This window comes from Vespa mandarinia, unplaced genomic scaffold (assembly GCF_050613455.1).
Source record: "Vespa mandarinia isolate Hongniang unplaced genomic scaffold, ASM5061345v1 scaffold_58, whole genome shotgun sequence".
NCBI classification, from domain to species: domain Eukaryota; kingdom Metazoa; phylum Arthropoda; class Insecta; order Hymenoptera; family Vespidae; genus Vespa; species Vespa mandarinia.
In genome coordinates, this window is record NW_028197192.1 from 218,726 (window position 1) to 238,985 (window position 20,260).

General features: G+C 34.0%; 3 protein-coding genes across 6 annotated transcripts; 2 read left to right on the forward strand and 1 right to left on the reverse strand.

The window, feature by feature from the left end:
• Positions 1-1,854: 1,854 nt before the first annotated feature.
• On the reverse strand, positions 1,855-20,237 carry LOC118445425 (uncharacterized). 4 transcript variants are annotated; one of them, XM_085664446.1, is made up of 21 exons: positions 20,103-20,237; positions 14,748-14,880; positions 14,297-14,396; positions 13,951-14,183; positions 13,689-13,798; positions 13,482-13,596; positions 13,140-13,372; positions 12,575-12,959; positions 12,011-12,504; positions 10,655-11,299; positions 10,444-10,588; positions 10,121-10,372; positions 9,464-9,986; positions 9,240-9,390; positions 9,063-9,153; positions 8,370-8,568; positions 8,151-8,298; positions 7,977-8,082; positions 6,729-7,378; positions 3,600-4,089; positions 1,855-3,058 (listed from the first exon to the last, which is right to left on the reverse strand). In XM_085664446.1, exons 3-19 carry the CDS (start codon positions 14,370-14,372, stop codon positions 7,319-7,321), a joined length of 3,966 nt encoding a protein of 1,321 aa, XP_085520572.1. In that variant the 5' UTR covers positions 14,373-14,396; positions 14,748-14,880; positions 20,103-20,237; the 3' UTR covers positions 1,855-3,058; positions 3,600-4,089; positions 6,729-7,318. The 4 variants fall into 4 exon arrangements, with proteins under 4 accessions (XP_085520572.1, XP_085520574.1, XP_085520573.1 ...); XM_085664447.1 differs by lacking the exons at positions 1,855-3,058; positions 3,600-4,089; positions 6,729-7,378 and adding an exon at positions 7,898-7,916; XM_085664448.1 differs by lacking the exons at positions 1,855-3,058; positions 3,600-4,089; positions 6,729-7,378; positions 7,977-8,082 and adding an exon at positions 7,392-7,916.
• Positions 4,007-7,189, forward strand: LOC118445559 (uncharacterized). Its single transcript, XM_035875232.2, has 5 exons — positions 4,007-4,265; positions 4,342-4,888; positions 5,002-6,550; positions 6,638-6,874; positions 6,951-7,189. The coding sequence occupies exons 1-5, from the start codon at positions 4,246-4,248 to the stop codon at positions 7,187-7,189; spliced, it is 2,592 nt and encodes an 863-aa protein (XP_035731125.2). The 5' UTR covers positions 4,007-4,245.
• On the forward strand, positions 15,829-19,436 carry cpa (F-actin-capping protein subunit alpha). The gene is made up of 3 exons (XM_035874960.2): positions 15,829-16,026; positions 16,987-17,236; positions 17,335-19,436. The coding sequence occupies exons 1-3, from the start codon at positions 15,829-15,831 to the stop codon at positions 17,751-17,753; spliced, it is 867 nt and encodes a 288-aa protein (XP_035730853.1). The 3' UTR covers positions 17,754-19,436.
• Positions 20,238-20,260: the final 23 nt, after the last annotated feature.

Sequence of the window (20,260 nt, forward strand, 5' to 3'; positions counted from 1 at the left end):
AAAATTGTAAAGAGAAGCGTATCGATAAAATGTAGACGATGGATCGTAGAGATTGGTGAAAGTGGCGTCGGTGGATCAACCTTTGGTTTGAGCAAAATCTATTTCCGGCACGTAGAACCCGTATTCGTAGCTCCGATTGGCTAGCCCGCTAACCGAAGACGCGGGGTTGGCCGCATTTTCTTGTACTTTCCCGCTAATCGGGTCACTTCCGCCATTGATTTTTACGCACCAGCCGAAAATCTTATATACGGTATATTCGTATACGGACGAATGAAGGAAACGAACGGAATAAGTAAATCGGAAGTCGTTTAGAACAATTTTCTAAACGATTGATCGAGGGAGGCCGAATTTCGATCGATAACGAGGAACGTATTATCGTATAGGCACCTCGTAAACCTAAGATCTCAGAAGCGCGCCTTTTGAAATCATCTAAAAAAAATATATTTGTCCTCAAAATACATACACACTGTTGTGATATGATCGTTCGTTCTCCTGGCATCGGTATGTCACAGCTTTGACTTTATTTGTCACCTGGCACGAAAACAAATTCTTTATTGGGATCACCTACTAAAAGACTATAAGACCTGTACAACCTATTACTCTGTTGGTTCATTCTTTTTTCTTCTTTTTTTTTTTTATTTAACAATGTTGCAAGATAAAAAAAAAAACACGACTCGTTGTTTTTCTTTCTTTCTTTCTTTCTTTTTTTTTTTTTTTCTTTTTTTATAAATAAATAAGTAAACAGGGAAACGTGATAATTATGTGACGATTTTTAATTCTTCCCTCAGCATTAGATTTCATTTTAATCAATGACTTCCAATTCGGAGATTTTCTGCGTTTTACATTGGCATGTATCATGACTTTTGTGATTCTAATGACTAAGGCCGGTTTGTTTAGGAAGAGGAGAAGCTAAAAACTTGGCCTTCGTATGACTGGACCCGCGATTTGATTCACTGGACGCTTGACTTTCAGAAACTGTGCCAGGAAAATAGCGCGTAGCTATTTTACGAGGCACCTTGAGCACGTAACACAGAATTTCATTTCAGAGCCGAGTTCTCTATTTATTATGCGATGTCATCGCGTGTCAAGCATTATTAGGTGCAACGAAAAGTTGACTCGTGTACGGTATCGACACGAGAAAAGTCAAAGTTCGATCGTACGATTCCTCTTGGAGATTATTGATCTATATGTCTTATTATTTACACATATGTACATATTAATTAAGAGACAACTGTTTTTACATAATCCTCGATTTGTCTTTACTATCGTTGACATATGATAATTAACGAATTAGACTTTTTATACGAAATAAAAAGATAACTCGAAAGGATAATTATGAGTGTTTCCTCGTTAGACATACATGTTTCCAAATCGATCATCGTTGTTTTCACGAACATGTATTGGAAACGAGCGATGTCTTTTCTAATTTAAAAGTAAAAAAAAAAAGAAAAAAAAAAAAGACGAAAAGAGAAAAAAGAAAAAGAGAAGAAGAAGAAGAATAGAATGTTCAACATTAATCAAAGAGTGGCGTTATACGAAACCTAAACTTTTTTAAACGGTAGACTCATCGAACGACGTGTCGAGAAAAGGCGAGACGATCGAAGGAGGATCCGCGATCTTTCGACGTGCCGTAGCAGCATCGGAGGTAGGCACGATTTTCGAATGCCGCCTTAATGCGTTCGACACTTGCACAACAGACGCGCGAAAATAGCCGCGGGAGAGGGGCTGCTACGACGGCAAAGGATGAAGAAAAAAAACGAGAGGAGGAGACAGAGAGAGAGAGAGAGAGAAAAAGCAAAAAAAGCGTGTCTTAGAAGCGAAGAAGAAAGATAAGATAGCAAAAGTTCGACTCACCTATATGATAATAATCTCTCTTTTTTTTTTATTTATTTATGTTTTTTTTTTTTCCTTTGAAGCACTCACTTCGATGCACTTTTCTTTTTCAAATTTTATCAACTTCTTTTTTTTTCTCTCTTTCGTTCGTTAAGGATTAAGAAATTTCTTTTGCGTTTCGTTAATCGAAGAATCGTTTCTCAAGGAAAATAATGAAAAATGATTATAGATGGATATGGAGATGGAATGAAAAAGAGGAAAGGAAGAAAGAACGAGAGAAAGAGAAAAAGATCACTCTACGGACGATCGATCGGATTTATCGTTCGGCGCTTTACGCTCGGAATCCCCGAATAAATTCACCGAGGTGGTAAGGAAGCCAGCCGGCGGCTATCTCGAGACTGCTACCAATGCCAGAGCAGTAAGACGTCGAGACGCCCTCCACGCTTCTCTGCTACCTCTTCTTCTTCTTCTTCTTCTTCTTCTTCTTCTTCTTCTTCTTCTTCTTCTTCTTCTATCTCAGCTTCGTCGTCATCCTTTTCAACGTTGCAGCTTTTGTCGTTGTCGTTGTCGTCGTCACCGTCGATCTCCTCTTCAACTCTCTCTTTCTCTCTTTCATCTTCAAAGTGTCGCCCTCATACTCTCTGAAGGATTCTCTCGATTTGCATCCTTTTCCTCTTTTCAACGATCGAACGAATTTCCAACTCGAATATATTATTATTTACGATCTAATAAAATTACATTCGTCTATATCGAATGTAATTTCAAGCGGCTTGGTAGTTAGCCATTTGATTAATGCGTATCTCGGAATAACCATTTTCGTAACAAACTTACGAGAGAACGTCAAACTTTGTGTCATATAGAAAGTGTCAATGTGAAAACAATTTGTAATAATGGCGTCTCTTTAAATAATCTTTCGATGAATGTAATTAATCAGAGAGATCTTTCTTGAAGGATCCATAATCGAACGAAACGTTATGGTTATTTGACCGAACGGTAAAGATGGTACGGTTGTACCTTAGCTGGTTCTAATAATAATCAATGCTCCCGTGTCTCCAGGGATTTCACTTCGACGCTGCACCGATACATACGTTGTATTTCGCTATGCCTTCTCCCGAGCCATAATTTCTCTCCGGTACTGACCATCCGTGACTTCTCCTTTTTCAAGCGTGTAGCCGAGTTTCGCCAGGCGCCGATGGTACTTCGACGGATCGTCTTCTCGGAGAATCTATTTGTGTGCAGATTCAATTTTAATACATACATACATACATATATAATCTATAAGAAGAACATTTCCTTCGACTTCTCTTCCTCTGTATAGATTATACACATTCCTAAATCTTATTCATGTACGATTTAGGATCACTTTACGAGTGTGACTATGTATATAATACAAAATCAAATCGACTCCCTTGCAAAAATAATTTCTACGTGTCTATGTATCTATGCAGTACATATTTCAACGTTAGAAATTGATCTAACATCTTAGGAATCAACAAATTTCACGGTGCATTCGAATGCGTCTGTCAAATCGATTGAACGTGAACGACGCTTTGTTTATCACCGTCTGCCATACGTTTCAAGATTGTTCGGTTAAATTGGAATTTCATTGGTTGAAATGTTTACACGTGCAATTACGTTAATTGCATAAAAATAATTAATGAAGTAAATGAAGCGAAGATAATAATTAATTAAAATGACGGATGATAATCCATTTGGTTGCGAGAACGTCGAACTCGCTTTTCCTTAGAACTAGTAAATATATATACCTTGAGGTACAACAGTGGTAGTCGCATTAGCGAGGGTGGCTTAATGCATCTCTTTCACCTCTACCCGTTGACTATACGGCTAATTGTAAGTACGATAGCTCGGTGTATGACATTTATACGTAATATTCGACTAATTGAGGCCGACGCGTGTACTTGGCATTGGCCCAAGTCGCCTTTGATCGTACATAGTGGATCGGTCGGTAGACTCTACGAGCGAGCCGTATATATAAGTACACATGTACGGTTTGTGCGACGAAATTAAGCGTCCTATCCTCACTTCTTCTTTTTCTTCTTCTTCTTCTTCTTCTTCTTCTTCTTCCTCTTCTTCTTCTTTCTCTTCTTCTTCTTCTTCTTCTTCTTCTTCTTCCACTCCTGTGATTCCTGACATTCGAGCAGTTTCCCTCGAAAGAATGTTTACTCGCCGAAATGGCCTTCGTCTGCGTTAACAAATTCTAATTTGTTTGATATCAGACACCATTTTTAATAGGAGCTATAAAATAAAAGCATAACGTTAACCTTCTTATCGTATAGATCGTGACGTTCTGTCATATGGAAACGATATAGGAAACGACAAAACGCCGTCGTTTTTCAGTTTTGAATCAATGGCCACGAAACCGATGATACGATTTGTCAACCTCTCAGAGGAATGCAGTCAAGTTTACTCAGGTAAATCGCACCTGTCAATTAATTTATTCATGGTTAAGTTTGTAAATAATATCGGTTAATGGAAAAAAAAAAGCAGATTTGTCACGATGATCGCACTACTAGTTAACGTGACTTGCATCCGGGACGATCTTAAAAATAGCAGAAACGTTCGATCGAGGGAAGCCAATCTGATCGTTCGAAATACGAGAAGAGAGAACTCGCAAGGGAATACGGATTTGAAAATGGAAAGAGCTAGGATCAGAGGGACTCGAGAACAAAGGCAACATGAAGAAAATAATACGGATAAAGTTATGAACGTCAATGAGACGACACTCTTCGAATCGCAATCAACTCAGATCAGCAGACTGGCAGAGAAATTTGCTAACGACGCTCTTAAGTCTTTGAAGATGCGAGAAACCATAAATAAACTCGTGAATATTGACTCTTCTCGGAACAATACGGATAGGTATTCGTTAATTTTCATGGAAGAAGACGTCGCACAGAAATCTAATTTAAAACCAAATCATTCGAAATCTTCGAAGCATAAAGGTAAGAAGAAAAAAAAACGGAAGAGGCATAGAGGTCGACGTAAACGACTGAAGAAACATCGAGAACCTCGATGGTCCAAGAAGACATCCGCTAAGGTAAGTAAGACTCCATTATAATCGTTGATATTATTGTGCAAAGTTCATTATCGATATTTCTACGTAAATTTCATAATACAATATTCTGAAAACTTAAGAGTTTATTCATTCAGGCAGATTACGACTCCAAAAGAAAAAAGACTCTCGTAAAAGGGAAATCAGTTAAAGGGAAAATATCTAATATTTATCCTAAAAATAATATTAAAAAGGCATTGGATCAAGAAGTATCCGATGACGGTAAATTCGAAATTGATAATATAACAGTCATTATGGATGCAGATGATTACATTGATTTGACTCAATCCACAATTTCGAATACGGCGACAATCACAATTGCAAATGCAATTACGAAAACAGATAATAAGAATGAACGAGACGACGAAAAGAAAAATATGATAAATCGATTAATGAGGACGACTACGAAGGAACCAACGAAGAAAAATTCTGACGATCAAGGAGCAGAATATGCCGAATATTACAACGACATTGATGAATTCGAAGAGAAAATAGAAAAATATCCTCGTGCTAGATCTGTTCGTCAAAGTTATACAATGTCTTCTCCATATAATGACAATCCAGTATACTTTCAGTCAGAACAATTGTCCTCGAAAAGAAGACTTCAAAAACTCAGATCTAATCAAAATTTGAATAACAATTTCTATACATACAATGAAAATGTTCAAGAATATCAAACTGAAAAAGATCCAAAAATGGATCAAGAAAATTTCGATACTAATTCATTAATTCCAAAATCAAACGGAAATCAATACACTTTACCATTAGATACAGATGAAAAAAACATGTATAATAATTATGGATTTAATTTGGGAATATTGCAATCGGGACAAGAACAAAACTATCCAAATAATTATGGTTCATTATTGCAAAAAACCAATGAAAAATATCTTTATCCCTTAAGTGATAATAATCAAGAAGATCTAATGAACAATCAATTTCAATTACATTCCGAGGAAATTCCTACACCTCGGATCAATGACAACGAAGGGAATACGATTGAATTAAAAAATCCTACAAACATCTATTCGGAACCATATGAAAAAACTTACGTTTTACCTTCGGAACAACAACAATTGCATTATATCCCAGTATACAAAAATAAGGATCAAGGAAATCATTTATATCTCGTGAATCCTTCCAAAACTCAAACTAGAATGTATAATGAAAGTAGTGCGGATACGCTAATGGATATGAACAACAATTTGTACGGGCCTTTACAAAAGGTAGTTGATATTTCGCCTAAGAAACATGTTGAACCTATAGAAAGATTTTTAAATCCCGTTTATCTTGATTCCGAGGGAAATGGGGATAAGAAAGATGAATCTAAGGATGCGATGACGTTGAACCAGCAAATGGCTAGACGTGGACTTCAAAAGGGAGTTAAGAATATGAAGAATAAATCGAGCGTTTACGATCAGTCACCAACTGTAAAAGAAAAAGATAAATTGGGAAAAGAATTTATAGAAAGTAAAAACGGTATTAGAAATCGGAATTCCGTTGAGGAGGACGTTGCAAATGTGCACCACGTTAATATCGCTGTTACCGTTAACGAAACGAAAGAAGTTGCCGATCAGATACTCAATAGAATTGTCGATGAATTAGAAGAAATTAAAATGGATCATTCGACAGATAAAAATAATGAAGGTGTATATACATATATACATATAGTGAACGTTTCTAAAGTAATTTCATAAAATTTAGTACGTTTAAGTTGAACGTGTTCTTTTTTAGGTCTACCCTGCAAATTAACAGGATCATGGGTGACAAACAAGGCTGGAGTGAGATTAGATATGAAGGTTTTAAATAAAAGTATAATAGTCACCTTGGCAAATCTCATATCTCAACCTATACATGAAGGACTTCTGAACACAACGTGGAATGTAACAGGACATGCGCCATTTAGACGTGGTGGACCATTTTCCTTACTCGCTTATGACAATCGTACTAAAACTTTAGCAATTTTCGTCGGCAAGTAATCGTATAGAAAATTCCACCTAATAAATAACTTCTTAAAATTCATTTATTAACAATTAGTTAATCACAGGTTCTTGCAAAGTATGTCAAGGAATTGATACGATTCAGGGTGTTTGGTCGGTCGCGCATGAGCCAAGAGACTGTCGAAATTTTCAAATGGCTATTGGAATATTTAATGATATATTCCGAAGAACCAAACTTCTGTCAGAGATAAAGAAAAAAAAGAAGGCTATTCTTCAGAATATAATAGGAAACAATACTAATACAACGTCAAATAACGTTAATCCGAAAAATAAAAACTATTCGTAAAAGAACTATTCGTAAAAATACGATTATTGGTATATACTATTATATCAGAAAATATATTGTAAAGATTTGTAATAAACTGTTTATTGGAAAAAAGAATAAGACCATTTTCTATATCTTCTTGAAACTTTGTTACTTTTGTATATTACTATCCAGACATTCACGCATGACGTTGTGACCCTGCACATTTATCTGTAAAAAAAAATATTATATACTAGATATAAATTTGTCTGAAATAATTGTAAACTTATTAATAGTCATAGCTTATTACTCGATCGTCAAATTAATTTCCTAAATGATAACCTAATTAAATAATATGAAAATAAATGAGATAATAATGCATCGTCCAAACATTGACGTATGACATTAAGATCTAGCACGCATATCTATAAAAAATACTTCGTACAAGATATAAATATATACGATATAATTGTAAACTTATTAATAATTTCAGCTTATTATTGAGATCGTCAAATTAATTGCCCAAATAATGACCTAATTAAATGACATAATTAAACATGACAATAAATAAGAAAATAATGGTTAGACGAGGAGTATGAATACTCCGCGCGATGAATACTCATCCCTGGTCTGTGAAAGACTGCGCAGTAGTGTTACCAAGCATCGAGATACCACCAGTGAGTCGAAGCGTCATGGTGGGGGTAAGAGCGTTACGCGCTCATTAAGTCTCATTATCAGTATATATATATATATATATACATATACATCACTATAATAAAAATATCCTCGATATAAGTATTGGTTTACAATATAATACTATTGAATTTACCGTTAATGAACCTATTTTTTCAGTTTGCGTTTGGTCTATAATTGGTAGCGTTACGCTTTGATCATTGTCACCCAAAGCATATTCTCTTATGTTAAAATTTGCATACCTAAGTAGACATAATGTTATGATTACTCGAAATTATTTACGATCTTTCTATTGTTTTTATCGTTTTACCCGATTTCCACACAATCTTTAATATCTGTTTCTTCAGGAAGTGGTTCGCTCACTAAAATAAATTTAATGTTTGGATTGATAGATTCATTTAACATAGCTCGCAATGTGTTCCTTTCGATCGAGTGATATTCCTCATCTATCGGAAATACTGTAACACATATAAAATATTATTTCGTTTCTTTATATACACATTGATTACTCGTTGATCTATGACATTACTTTTTTTAAAATTATAAATCAATGGCTCTTTGGCTGTCTTTGGTTTCATTATTGATTTTGTTTCCATATCAGCACCACGATAACCGAGAAAAGAATACTCCAAATAAAGCAAATGAACCTCATTGTCGAGCATGACTGAACTATTTTCAAATAGAATTATTTTATTGATCTGAATTACGATTGTATCTTTTTCCAATGCCTGAAATTTGATTATTCAATTAAATTGTTTTACATTTCCCTTTAAACAAGAAATTTTAATCAGAATCATTACGTATAATAAATATGAATATGTTCAGAGTTGTGTATGTATCTACATAATCTATCATGTTTACTCTGTTAAGGATAATTAATGAAGTAACTTCGTACATATTTTTTCAAAAGATCTTTCTTGTCATGCTCATCATCGGCAACATTTCGTAATTCTGCAAAATTAAATCTAATGCAAAGTTTCAAGAAAAAGTTCTGTATATAAACAAGTCGAGCTATTTTTAATTACTATAAGTTTCGGAATAAGCGAACGAACTCTTTCGCTTATATTCTTTCCAATTGTTTTCTCCAAACACTTCTAACATGTCAAGATCCGTGCTATTCAATTCTACATCATCGTGCTGCTTCTGAACACGTTCAAAATTCTTATAAAAATATTCGACGTTGATTCTTCACAAGCACATATTTTGCAAATATAAATCTTACATGGGAAATAAAAGAATTAAAATCATCGATGTTCACTTTGTCTGTCTGAGTCACATTATTATTCTCTTCTTCTTTAGTTGCCCATCTTGCACTGGATATCAAAAAGTTTTATTATTTTATTTTATTAAAAGCTATTGAATGTTGATTCGATAGAAACCATTTCAAAATAATCTTTACATTTCCTTAGATTGTTTCGACAGTAATATCATTTCACTGTTAAATGATCCATTTTTGATATAGGTAGCAGATTTAACATTGCTCGAATTAATGGTTGGATTTTCAATTTCTTCCTTACATTTCTTTTTTTCGTTAATATCTGACATCACTTCTGCATGTATATCAATCGTATTAATTCAATTAATTGATACATATGAGTTATGCTCGAATTTGTGGGAACCTACGTGCAGTGTCATTAAAGATTTTTTGATATTCTTCATTTGTTTCCTTCAATGTAGAAAGATCCTCTTGAAAAATCGCTTTCTGAATCTGTTGCAGTGGTGGAAGCAAGCCGCACTGCCTTTTGAATGCATCGACCTGCTCGACATCACAGCTCAATCTCACCCACAAGGATAATTGTCCAAAGTTCATGCCGAGTGTACAAGATATAACGCTATTCATAGGCGCGATATAATGTAACTTATTTTGAGGATAATCAAGTATATCCTTGATAGACAATTTTGCTTTAGCCACAGCGTAAGTCGTTGTATTCTGTTCAACGACGTTCGCCTGAAAGATGACATATTCCGACAGAGCGCAATTGAAGAACGTAAATAGATCCGGTATATGATAAACGAAGGAAGAATTGAAGTTTAACTTTGGATATTTTAACGTTGGCGTACAAACTGTCTCTTGACCCCAGATATTCCAACTGACGAATAAGGACACGTTGGAAAGATTCTCCTCTTGAAAAAGAACTGCCGCTGCCTGTAACGAGATATATATATATATATATATATATATATATATATATATATATATATCCTTATATATATATATACATAAGGATGAAAAATTATAATCGGGATATTGCCGAGAACGCTTTCCCATTTTTTACTAACAGATGTAGCAAGCTGCAGAGAGAGAACATGAATTTCCACAAGACCTTGACCGTTTGTAATCAATAAAGGCGTTGAACTCGTCGGATATGGTGGTAGATCTACACATTCGGTTGGACACTTAGGATTGCAGCGTAACTCTTTTTCGTTTTCTTCTAAGGGTTTTATCTGATCTTCCGTTCGGCATGGCATGTTGCATATACGAGGTGATTTCATTGCTCCCATGCCTCGTAAATGGCCCAACATGTTATTCACCTTTTAAATGGATTAATGATAAATAAATCATTTCGATCGTCATATCGTTCATCGTCGCATCTTTTTCTTACACGAACTTTCTTCGTATTTTTCAAGCAACATTCATCCAAAAGCTCTTTACATCTATCCAAATGTTCGGTAACAAAAGCTTCGTTCTTCTGCGTTGATACATTCATCCTCCAGGATTCGAAAGAATTTATGGCGTCATTTATATAACTAAAAGATTAGCATATACGTTGTCGATTAATTAATATCTTATCGAGATAAAATAAATAAATTTACCGTTCCGTATAAGCTGTGTCGGCGATTTCTTTTGCACATTTATTATCACTTCTTTTTATCGGCAACGAAGACGAACCTTTTAGATCCTGATTTCTTACATTATCTCTATATTTTCCATAAGATTGCTTCGAATAATTGGTACAACAAAAATAACCACAATCTGATTCTGCGTGACACTTTTTCAAATTGGTGCAATTACATTCACCGGTCTCTGTAGATCTCGTCACTTGATTTTGAGTTCTCGTAACGTTTGTTTTAAAGTTTCTTTCTTCCGAATAATTACAATTTTGCGATTTATCTTGATTAATGAAACAACGCTTTTTCATGTTACAATTTTTCATATTTTTCGAAGATAGATCATGGCTGTCTTCGTATTGTGAGTTTTTGAAGATCAGATGTTTGCTTAATTGTATTCCTATATCAACCTGCCGATTCGTTTCATCGTTATTGTTAATATCCGTCTGCACGTCTTTTATTAATCGCTTTTCATTGTATAAAAGTGGATTTCGATACAAGCTAGTTTGTTCTTGAACGGGGATTAAAAAATTCTTTGATGAAGAATATTCTTTACGAAGAACATCGACGAGCGTTGCGAGTAAATTCTTTAAATCTCTTGTTTGAACATGATCTGCCACATCTGCGTCTCTGTAATATAATCTGGTGATAATTTAAGATAACAGATGTTGTTTTGTAATCGTTTTGATTATTGCCGATGAACTTCATAATTATATTCATGATATATTTAAGGCATAGGAAATACAGGATCGTGATCGAGATATTTTATTCATAAGAAAGTATCACGACGAAACCGTAATTATATTAAAAAGCGAAAAATTTGCATTCCAATATCTATTGTACAAAATTCAATAATTTGAAATATAATAAATATAACGCAAGACAAATATTTTTCTAAGGTTCTGACAGTCTCTTTATATTCTTCCTAACCATCTACCTAAATGGAAGCGCCAAAATTGTTGTTAGTATACATGTAAAAGACAATGAAGGCACTAACCGACAATAGTGTGTGTGTGTGTGTGTGTGTCATATTGTTTTACCTCGATTAGAATAATAAGGAACACCGACTTGTTAGGCCCTGATATATTCCGTTTATGTTAATTCTATAATCAAGCCTTCTATCTATTGAAATAGTTCATAAAAAACCTAACTGATTGATCTAAGAGTTTAGAGTCAGTCAAAGATGGCTACCTACTAACATATCTATCTTTCCACTCTTGACTAACTAAACAACGTATGTTTCCAGCGGGACCATTTATAAAGGTATTCGTCGACAGCGTGGCAATTCTTTGTCAGCAGTTAGAATCACCAAAGAGCAGCTTTTCAAGGGTGACCACTTGCCTGTGTCTTTGGCTAAAGTCTTGCATGGCTTCGCAATCGACCACAGAAGGAATATCCGATTGTCCAATTCTTCCTGCTTTCAATGGCGTACTGATCTGCGCTTGATCCAATAATTTCAACATCTTTTCGCGCGACAAAGGATTCTTTTCTTGTATCATTTGATCAACCTCCTGATGTTTTATAATCATATGTTCTTGTGTCGATGATGGCTGATCCGAAGAAGTCATCATTGAAGTACCTGCTTCTTTTGTGTTAATAGAAATTGAACAAGGTACGCAGTCCGTTTGTACGCACTTGCTCAAAAGCTTACTATCTTGCCGTATCGTATTCACACCTTTTTCGAGGTATAGAATCTTGTCGAACGTCTCACAACATTTTTTACATCTTTCAATTGCCGATTTCATATCTTTGGAAGTATTTTTAGCTTTAGCAGAATCATTAGACGATTCCGTTTTAGTACTTGATTCATGCTTTTTATTATCATCTTGAATGATCTATCAAATATGAAAAATTACATATTAATATCTCATTGAAGAAAATTCGATAATTTTTAACTCTACTTACCGCTAATTGAACCGTTAGAGTGTCCATATTTTTCTGCAGATACTGAAGTTTCGTTAACAATTGTTCATTAGCAGTTTGTAGAGCAGCAATATTAGCTTGTTCAGTACTAAATGCCACTTTGAAGCTTTGCTGATCGGTAAATTGTTGCGTAAACTTCTTTTTCAATTCAACATTCTCTAATTCGACTTGGCCATATTTGGAACTCAAAGCGATTAACTCATTATTATGTTGTTGCAAAATTTTCATCTCATTCATTAAATCTCTTATTTGTTCATCTTTTTCGCGTAACGTTAATTGAGAATCTTTTGCTTTTATCATCTGTCCATCGATACCGGCTATTCGTTTCTTCTCTGCCATTAGACAAACTGTTATTTCCTGATTATTTCTAGAAAAATTAATTACACGTCAGTACAAAAATATCTACGATACCCTTAATCATCTAACATTTCTATTATACAATTTTTCATAAGTGGTGTAATCATTTTTGTTTGCATAAATTATTCATATTAAATATATATTATTAAAGATCGTTGATAATTAAAAGAGTGTAATATAAAATGTGTACTTTGTTGTCTCCTCGAGGATTTTTTTGAGATCGTTGATTTGTAGGTTCAACGACTCGTTTGTATTCTGAGCAGCTATCAATTTGTCGCTCAACTGTTTCATTTGTCGCCAAACCTTTATATACTCGATGTTCTCAACTACTTTCTCCCTCTGATTATTTACCATATAAGACTCTAGTTCCTTTTTTAATTCTGTTATATGAGACGACATTTCTTTTTTTTGCGTTTCTAATTCCTATTAAAAAATTAATTTTCATATAACAAAATGCAGAAAATAGCGGCATTCCATGGTTTATTTCGTGCGCATCATGCTAAATCACGTCGACAATTCTTAACTTCGTTACCTCGATTTTAACAAGATAATTTTGTACGTCGTTGTCGTCATTTCGTATTTGATGTGTCTGAACGATGCATTGGCAGGACGGGGCCCTTATGCGACTGTTCTCACTGCGACAAGTTCTGAAAGAAAAATCTCGTGTCAATGAATTATCGCGATCTATACCGAGTGAATCATAATAAAGGAATTTAGTCTATTTACACTTTCTACGCACATGAGTCCCGAGGATGGTCTTGTGTGGGGCCGACGACTTCTCGTTGGTGACACACCGCTCATTGTATGACTCAACAGTTGATTCCTCAGTACGGATAATTTATTTTTTAACTGAAAATTCATTCATTACTTTCTTTTTCTTCTTTTTTTTTTTTTTTTTTTTCTTTTTTTCTATCGACCATAAAATAAATCGTAAGAAAAAAGGCCAATGTCGACACAAAACGCACATATTTTCTCTTGATTTTAGAATTATTTTTGTTCACCTTGGAATTCTCGACCTCGAGGGCCGTTATTTTGTTTTTATCGTTGCAATCCAAAGAAACGCACGCCCTTGGGTTAGCAGCTACTCTCATCAGTTTTGTAGCCAGTCGCTTGATCTTGTCTTCCTGATAGTTGGATAACTTTTTCAATTTACTTGCTTCCTCGAATAATCGCAAATACTTGTCCTCCAACTGACAACGATCGAGCTTGCTCACCAAACGACGTTCCCTGGGATCTAATGATTTTACGTTTATTTAACAAATTTTTCTCAAGATTTATTGTATTAAACATTATTAAATACATGTGCCATTTCAATGTTTCTATTTTATTGGAATGTACATAACAAACCTATAAGGCTACGATATGTCTCGATGCAAGATCCCTCCTTTACAGGCAAAATATCTCGATTTGGATCGTCCGCCATTTCTTCAAAATTTTATCATACTTTCTAAAAAAAAAATACAACATTTTTTTTATAACAATAGGATAAATCTATTTATAAAAACAAAAGGTAAAGCACAATTGCAAAACGTAATAAAGAAATCGATATAACAGAAAATTGCATCGAACTGGATATTTTGAAATACCAAACGCCATTTAAAATTGGCGCGTGATTCAAAAAAAAAAAATTGAAAAGCAATTACGCACACTATATAAACGAATATGCTGCTGAAGAGATAAACGAAGGAACAAACAAATATTACGACGATATTTATTATCAGAAGATAGATAGGAAGATAAGGAAACGGAGAGAGAAAGAGACCACGCCTGATTGTGAACACGTGTTGAGTAAACTTACGAAGACTTTCCTTGACTTTACGAAGGTTATAAACGGTCAAGATTTCTCGAGTGCCCCAGAATTGTTAAACCGTCATCGGGATCTCGTATATTCTTCTTTCAAATTTCGCGCCGTTTTCCAAGTCTTGGAAAATCTGTAAGGAAAAAAATTCTTTCCATTTCATTCATTTTATTTACTTTTACTTATTCTGTTTACTTTATTATTACTTGTGAACAATGTAATAGTCACGTATAACATTGTAAAAACTTGTATAATATACATTTACTTTGTACATATATATATATATATATACAAATATATTTAACAATTGTTCGGCTCATACCTTTAATAAAAGTTTGAACAAAATGAGACACCCAATATAAAGATAAAAAAGTACTCGCGGACAAACGATTGCTGATTTGTCGCCATAAGAATTTAAACTGCGAGAACATTTAATGATTTTATCATGTCGTTAATATCGTTGAAATATTTTTACACGAAATAACCAAAAAAAAAGTTCAAACGCACATTACACACGTTAGAATGCTTTTTTCGAGTATCGAAACAATGTTAGTCACCTCAATATTAATCGAATAATCGATTTATTTCCAATAGAACTGATCCTATCGACTTTGATTGTTTATATACGTACTATAGACAAATTAAATGATATAGTTCCTTTCTTTTTATAGATTTTAAAAAACGACAATGTAACGAAGCGCAATGAAAAATTTTAAAGAAGAATCTTTCATAAGTAAAGGAAGGGCTGAACATTGTGCGATTGAAAAAGAGAAAGATAGCGTGTGTATGATAGAGAGAGAGAAAGAGAGAAAGAGAGAGAGAGAGAGAGAGAGGGAGCGCGCGCGAGAGAGGGAGGGGGCGGAGAGAAGAGGAGAGGAGAGAAAGAAAAAAGAGGAAAAGGAAGGTAATCGTGTTTCCTCGTCCAGATGCGTCACGATTTCGAATCAGAATCGAAAGAGAGAGAGACGGCGGTGGTCACCGGGTATATGAGAGAGCGCTAGGGGAACACGTCAGCTCAACCTGCACTGCACGAACCTTGCTTTTGACATCGGCGGAGTGTGCGTGCCAGTGGAAAGGTAAGATGGCGGCGGACGGAGATCTGATCCCCGATCAAGAAAAAGTACGAATAGTTTCGGATTTTATACTCCACTCGCCACCGGGCGAGTTCAACGAGGTTTTCAACGATGTCAGGGTCTTGTTGAACAACGACAACCTGTTGAAGGAAGGCGCGTCCGGGGCATTCGCTCAATACAACAAGGATCAGCTCACGCCTGTTAAGGTACATATCCTCGTACAATACACACAATCGTTCCATTTCTCTCGATCCTTTGGTATACTTTCTTTTTCTTTTTTTTTTTCCCCCTATTATCCGATACTCGTTTACACGATCTCTCGTGTAAACGTAAAAGAAGGAAGTGTTCCTTTCTCGAAGGACACGAAGAAGATACATGTCGCCTCGATGCAAGATCGTATTTCAAAGTGGAATACGACGGTGGCTGTTTGTGGCATCGCGAGGCCTGAAATTTTTACCGATGACGTTGACTTTACAACAAAATCTACATACGACGATTCCTTTCTACAGTTCTTACGAATGATATTGATATTATTTTTCTGTGATGCGTGGATAAAAATCATCTTGACGAGAGGGACATTGGCGATCTTACTAAAAGAAATGTGTACTTTTTAAAATAAATTATCATTATTTCATGGAACATTTTTTATCGGAAAGACGTAAAAATCCTTCGAGACGACAAGTTTCTTTGAGGATCATTTTTTTCTTTTTCTTTTTTTTGTTTTATCAAGCATCGAAATACTATTCTGTTTGAGAATTTTCTTTGATTTAGGTTAGGAAACGATCTAAGGCTTACATGCTTTCCTAGAGCCATCTTGAGAAGTCGATTTTTCTTTAAATATTAATTTTCACTTTTAACAACATTTTTGTCTTGATTTTATATTTCCTTTAGATAAAAGGAAACTTTCTCACTATTTAATGAGATTTCATTTCATTTATATGGAAATATCTTTTACTTTGTTGGTCTAATTCATAGAAATATCATTTTTGTAGAAAGTTTTTTTATTGTAATATTGTGCCTTGATTGTTTCCTGCGCTTGCATTTATTATATATTTATTTTTGTATCTCTCTCATCAAAATGAAATAGTTTTGTACAAGCAATTTGTATTCCTTTTAAAAAAAAAATATATATATATATATACATTGTGTCCACTTTCTTTATTCAGATAGAGGGAAGCGATTATCCAGCACTTATAACAGAACATAACGACTTGGGAGGCCAAAGGTTTTATGATTCGCGTAGTAAGCAAAGTTTCAAGTATGATCACCTTAGAAAAGAAGCACAGGATTATGAACCCTATGAGCCAGATCCTGTAGCTGAACCTTGGAGATCGGTTTTACAAGATGAGATAACTACTTATACCCAAAATCATTATAGACATGGTGCATGTGCGGTTTTTGGAAGAAGCCAAGGAGGTGTGTGTATATACTTATTTTTTACATTTTTATAACAAAATTATGTAGAATGTAACGTGACAATTATAGAATAAAGAATAATATTTATGTTTTTACAGGTAATATAACGCTGACTGCATGTATAGAAGATCATCAATTTCAACCTAAAAATTTTTGGAACGGTCGTTGGCGTTCTGTATGGACTGTAAGTTTCAGTCCAAGTTCTGGAAGTGCAGAATTAAGAGGTAGCCTTAAAGTACAAGTTCATTATTATGAAGATGGAAATGTACAATTGGTCAGTAGCAAAGAAGTAAGAGAAAGCTTATCGATCTCGAACGAGAAACAAACTGCCAAGGAGTTGATCCGACTAGTTGAGGATTCAGAGAATGACTATCAAACTGCGATTTCGGAAAATTATCAAACAATGTCTGACACAACCTTCAAGGCCTTGCGAAGGCAATTACCTGTTATGCGAACAAAAATTGACTGGAACAAAATTGTATCGTACAGTATTGGCAAAGAGCTTAAAAGTCAATAGAAATAGATTTTTTTATATAATATTAAGAGAAATAATTGAAAAGCGCATTTTGCTGCATGGGTGAAGTCTGGACGTGTGATGTGCGCGGGGGCAAATACAATAGTATGAAACAACAATATTCTGTTAGATATATATTTGACTGAAACTCATGCATGCTACTCAAGGTTCCTCTAGATCTCTGTTACTTGCGGTTGCTATAAGAGGCAATGAAATTCTGTTTTTATGACATTACCATGTATTTTAAGTTTTAGGAAAATTTTACATATAGAATGTAAAAATTCTTGATTAAACTTTTATTTTCTTTATCATATATATGCAGATAATTGGGACGAAATATATTTCCACTATCGCACGTTTTCATTCTGATTGGATAAATAAAAGATGATAGAAGAAAATATACGTAAATCTATTGAATGACCATATTAGTCTGTGATGAGAGTTTATTATGCGTAATATTAGACTTCGAAAAACAATTTATAATCGATATTCGTATTAATGAGGTAAAGGGGACCCTTGATTTTGTGTTGCTTGATTTTGTGAATATTATTATTAAAAAGATAAAAATATAGGGACTGTGCAAATTACAATATTGCATGGTATAAAGAAAAAGATTTATTGCAAGAACTTGGAGATCCTTATTGAAGAGACTCAAGATTTGAGTTGTTAATAATTAATATTTTCAACTGAATAGTTTGCACAAGAAAGAAATCTCATCTAACACCTAAGCCTCGTAACAACAAAATAGCACAATAATAAGTCATAATAATAAAGTCAAAAAGTCAAAAGCACTATGTTGATTTTAATGCTGTCAGCAAATACAGCAGACTGGGGCCATAGGTAATGTCAATGTCTGATAAGAAAAGACATTCGTATCTTGATTATTTCTAATTTGTAAAAATTCTATTTAAAATCTCGCTAAGTGTTCACGCCAATCGGTTAATAAACAATGAAAACGATACAATTCAATTCTTCAATAACAATCGATAGGCAGTACAAGCCTACGATTTTTATTCAACTTTACATTTCATAAAATATAAACTTATACGCTTTTGTTATGATGATATATTGTTTTATAATAAGTATATCTATTACAGCGCAGATACGTTGCAAAGTTTAATAATACTGAATAAATTAAGTGTTAATTATTGCAACTTAATTTCTGTGTTAATTGTATTGCGTAGTTACTCAATGAATCATTCAAATTAATTAGGACCATCAAGAAATCTTTTGGTGCTATCGCTTGCCACACATTACACAGCCAGACATGTACGCGAAAATGGAAACTAACAAAGTACATAATGCATTGTACATTGTAGAATGTAGCCTATAGCCTGCTGGAGCCTTAATCTGTTCATTTTATGTTGAGGGGGTATTATGTACATATGTTATTTGAATGAATGAATGCGACAAAGCACATCACCATTTGACTTGTCACACACAAGGATTCGAAACATGTGTGTAATAGTCTTCAAATTTTGTAAGTTACATCGTAATTACAGAAAACTCTTAATTTAATTGAGATATCAAATCTTTTGGAAATATTTTATTCGTAAAAAATAAAAAACCAACTGCAGCTACTTTCATCGAATATTCTAAAAGTACTGTAGTATAGTAAACGCGGAAGGGAAATAGTTTTCATTGTTATTGCTATTGCAATAAAAATACATGTAAATAAGATCTACATGTTATTATTCTCGCGTGTTAATTTCTATTACGTATGTAAATTACAAATGAAGTGTTGAAGTTTCGAATCTTCTCAAACTTTACAGAAAATAGTTGCCTATAATAACAAAATTAGGTATTACCTACAATCGAGTGTATCGTAAAAATAAGAAACGCATGTCCTTATGTAAAAATTTAAACACAGAATACATTTATCGTTTAAATTATGTATTATTAAATGTTATGATTGATTGAATAAAGTGACATGACACTTTATACTTTGGCTCTGTACTTACAAACATTATTCTTTCATTTAATGTTGCATTTTATATCAATGTTACTTTCAATACAATAAATGAATTATATTTACATCTTTCTGTGTGTTTACCATGGACAACGTGTGTTAACCTAACAAAAAGTAATTAACAAAAATATTTTTTTCTTTGAAAATATCATCTTGTTTGTTTAAACTGACAGCAAGTAAAACAGAAATAAACTGAATTTACTGTACATCGTGTACAAAATATCCTTTTTTAATAGTAAAAATTCCAACGGTAAGCTTTCCGTACAATGTAAACAATCAATGTGCATCCATGTGTGCGTCAACGTGACTAGATCGTGGTTACCTTATCTCGTGTAGATAATAGAAAGGACACAAATTCTTTAGAAATAAAACAAATTACTTACCCTGTATATAAAATATAGGCGTTAATCTTTTGGTGTCTCTTTTAGAAGAAATATTAATTCTTTCACGCACATCGTAAATAAATAAATCGTTTAACGTGACTAATTTTGACATTAGCCGCCATATTTGTTTATAACTTGATCGTTGCTAAACAGCCACT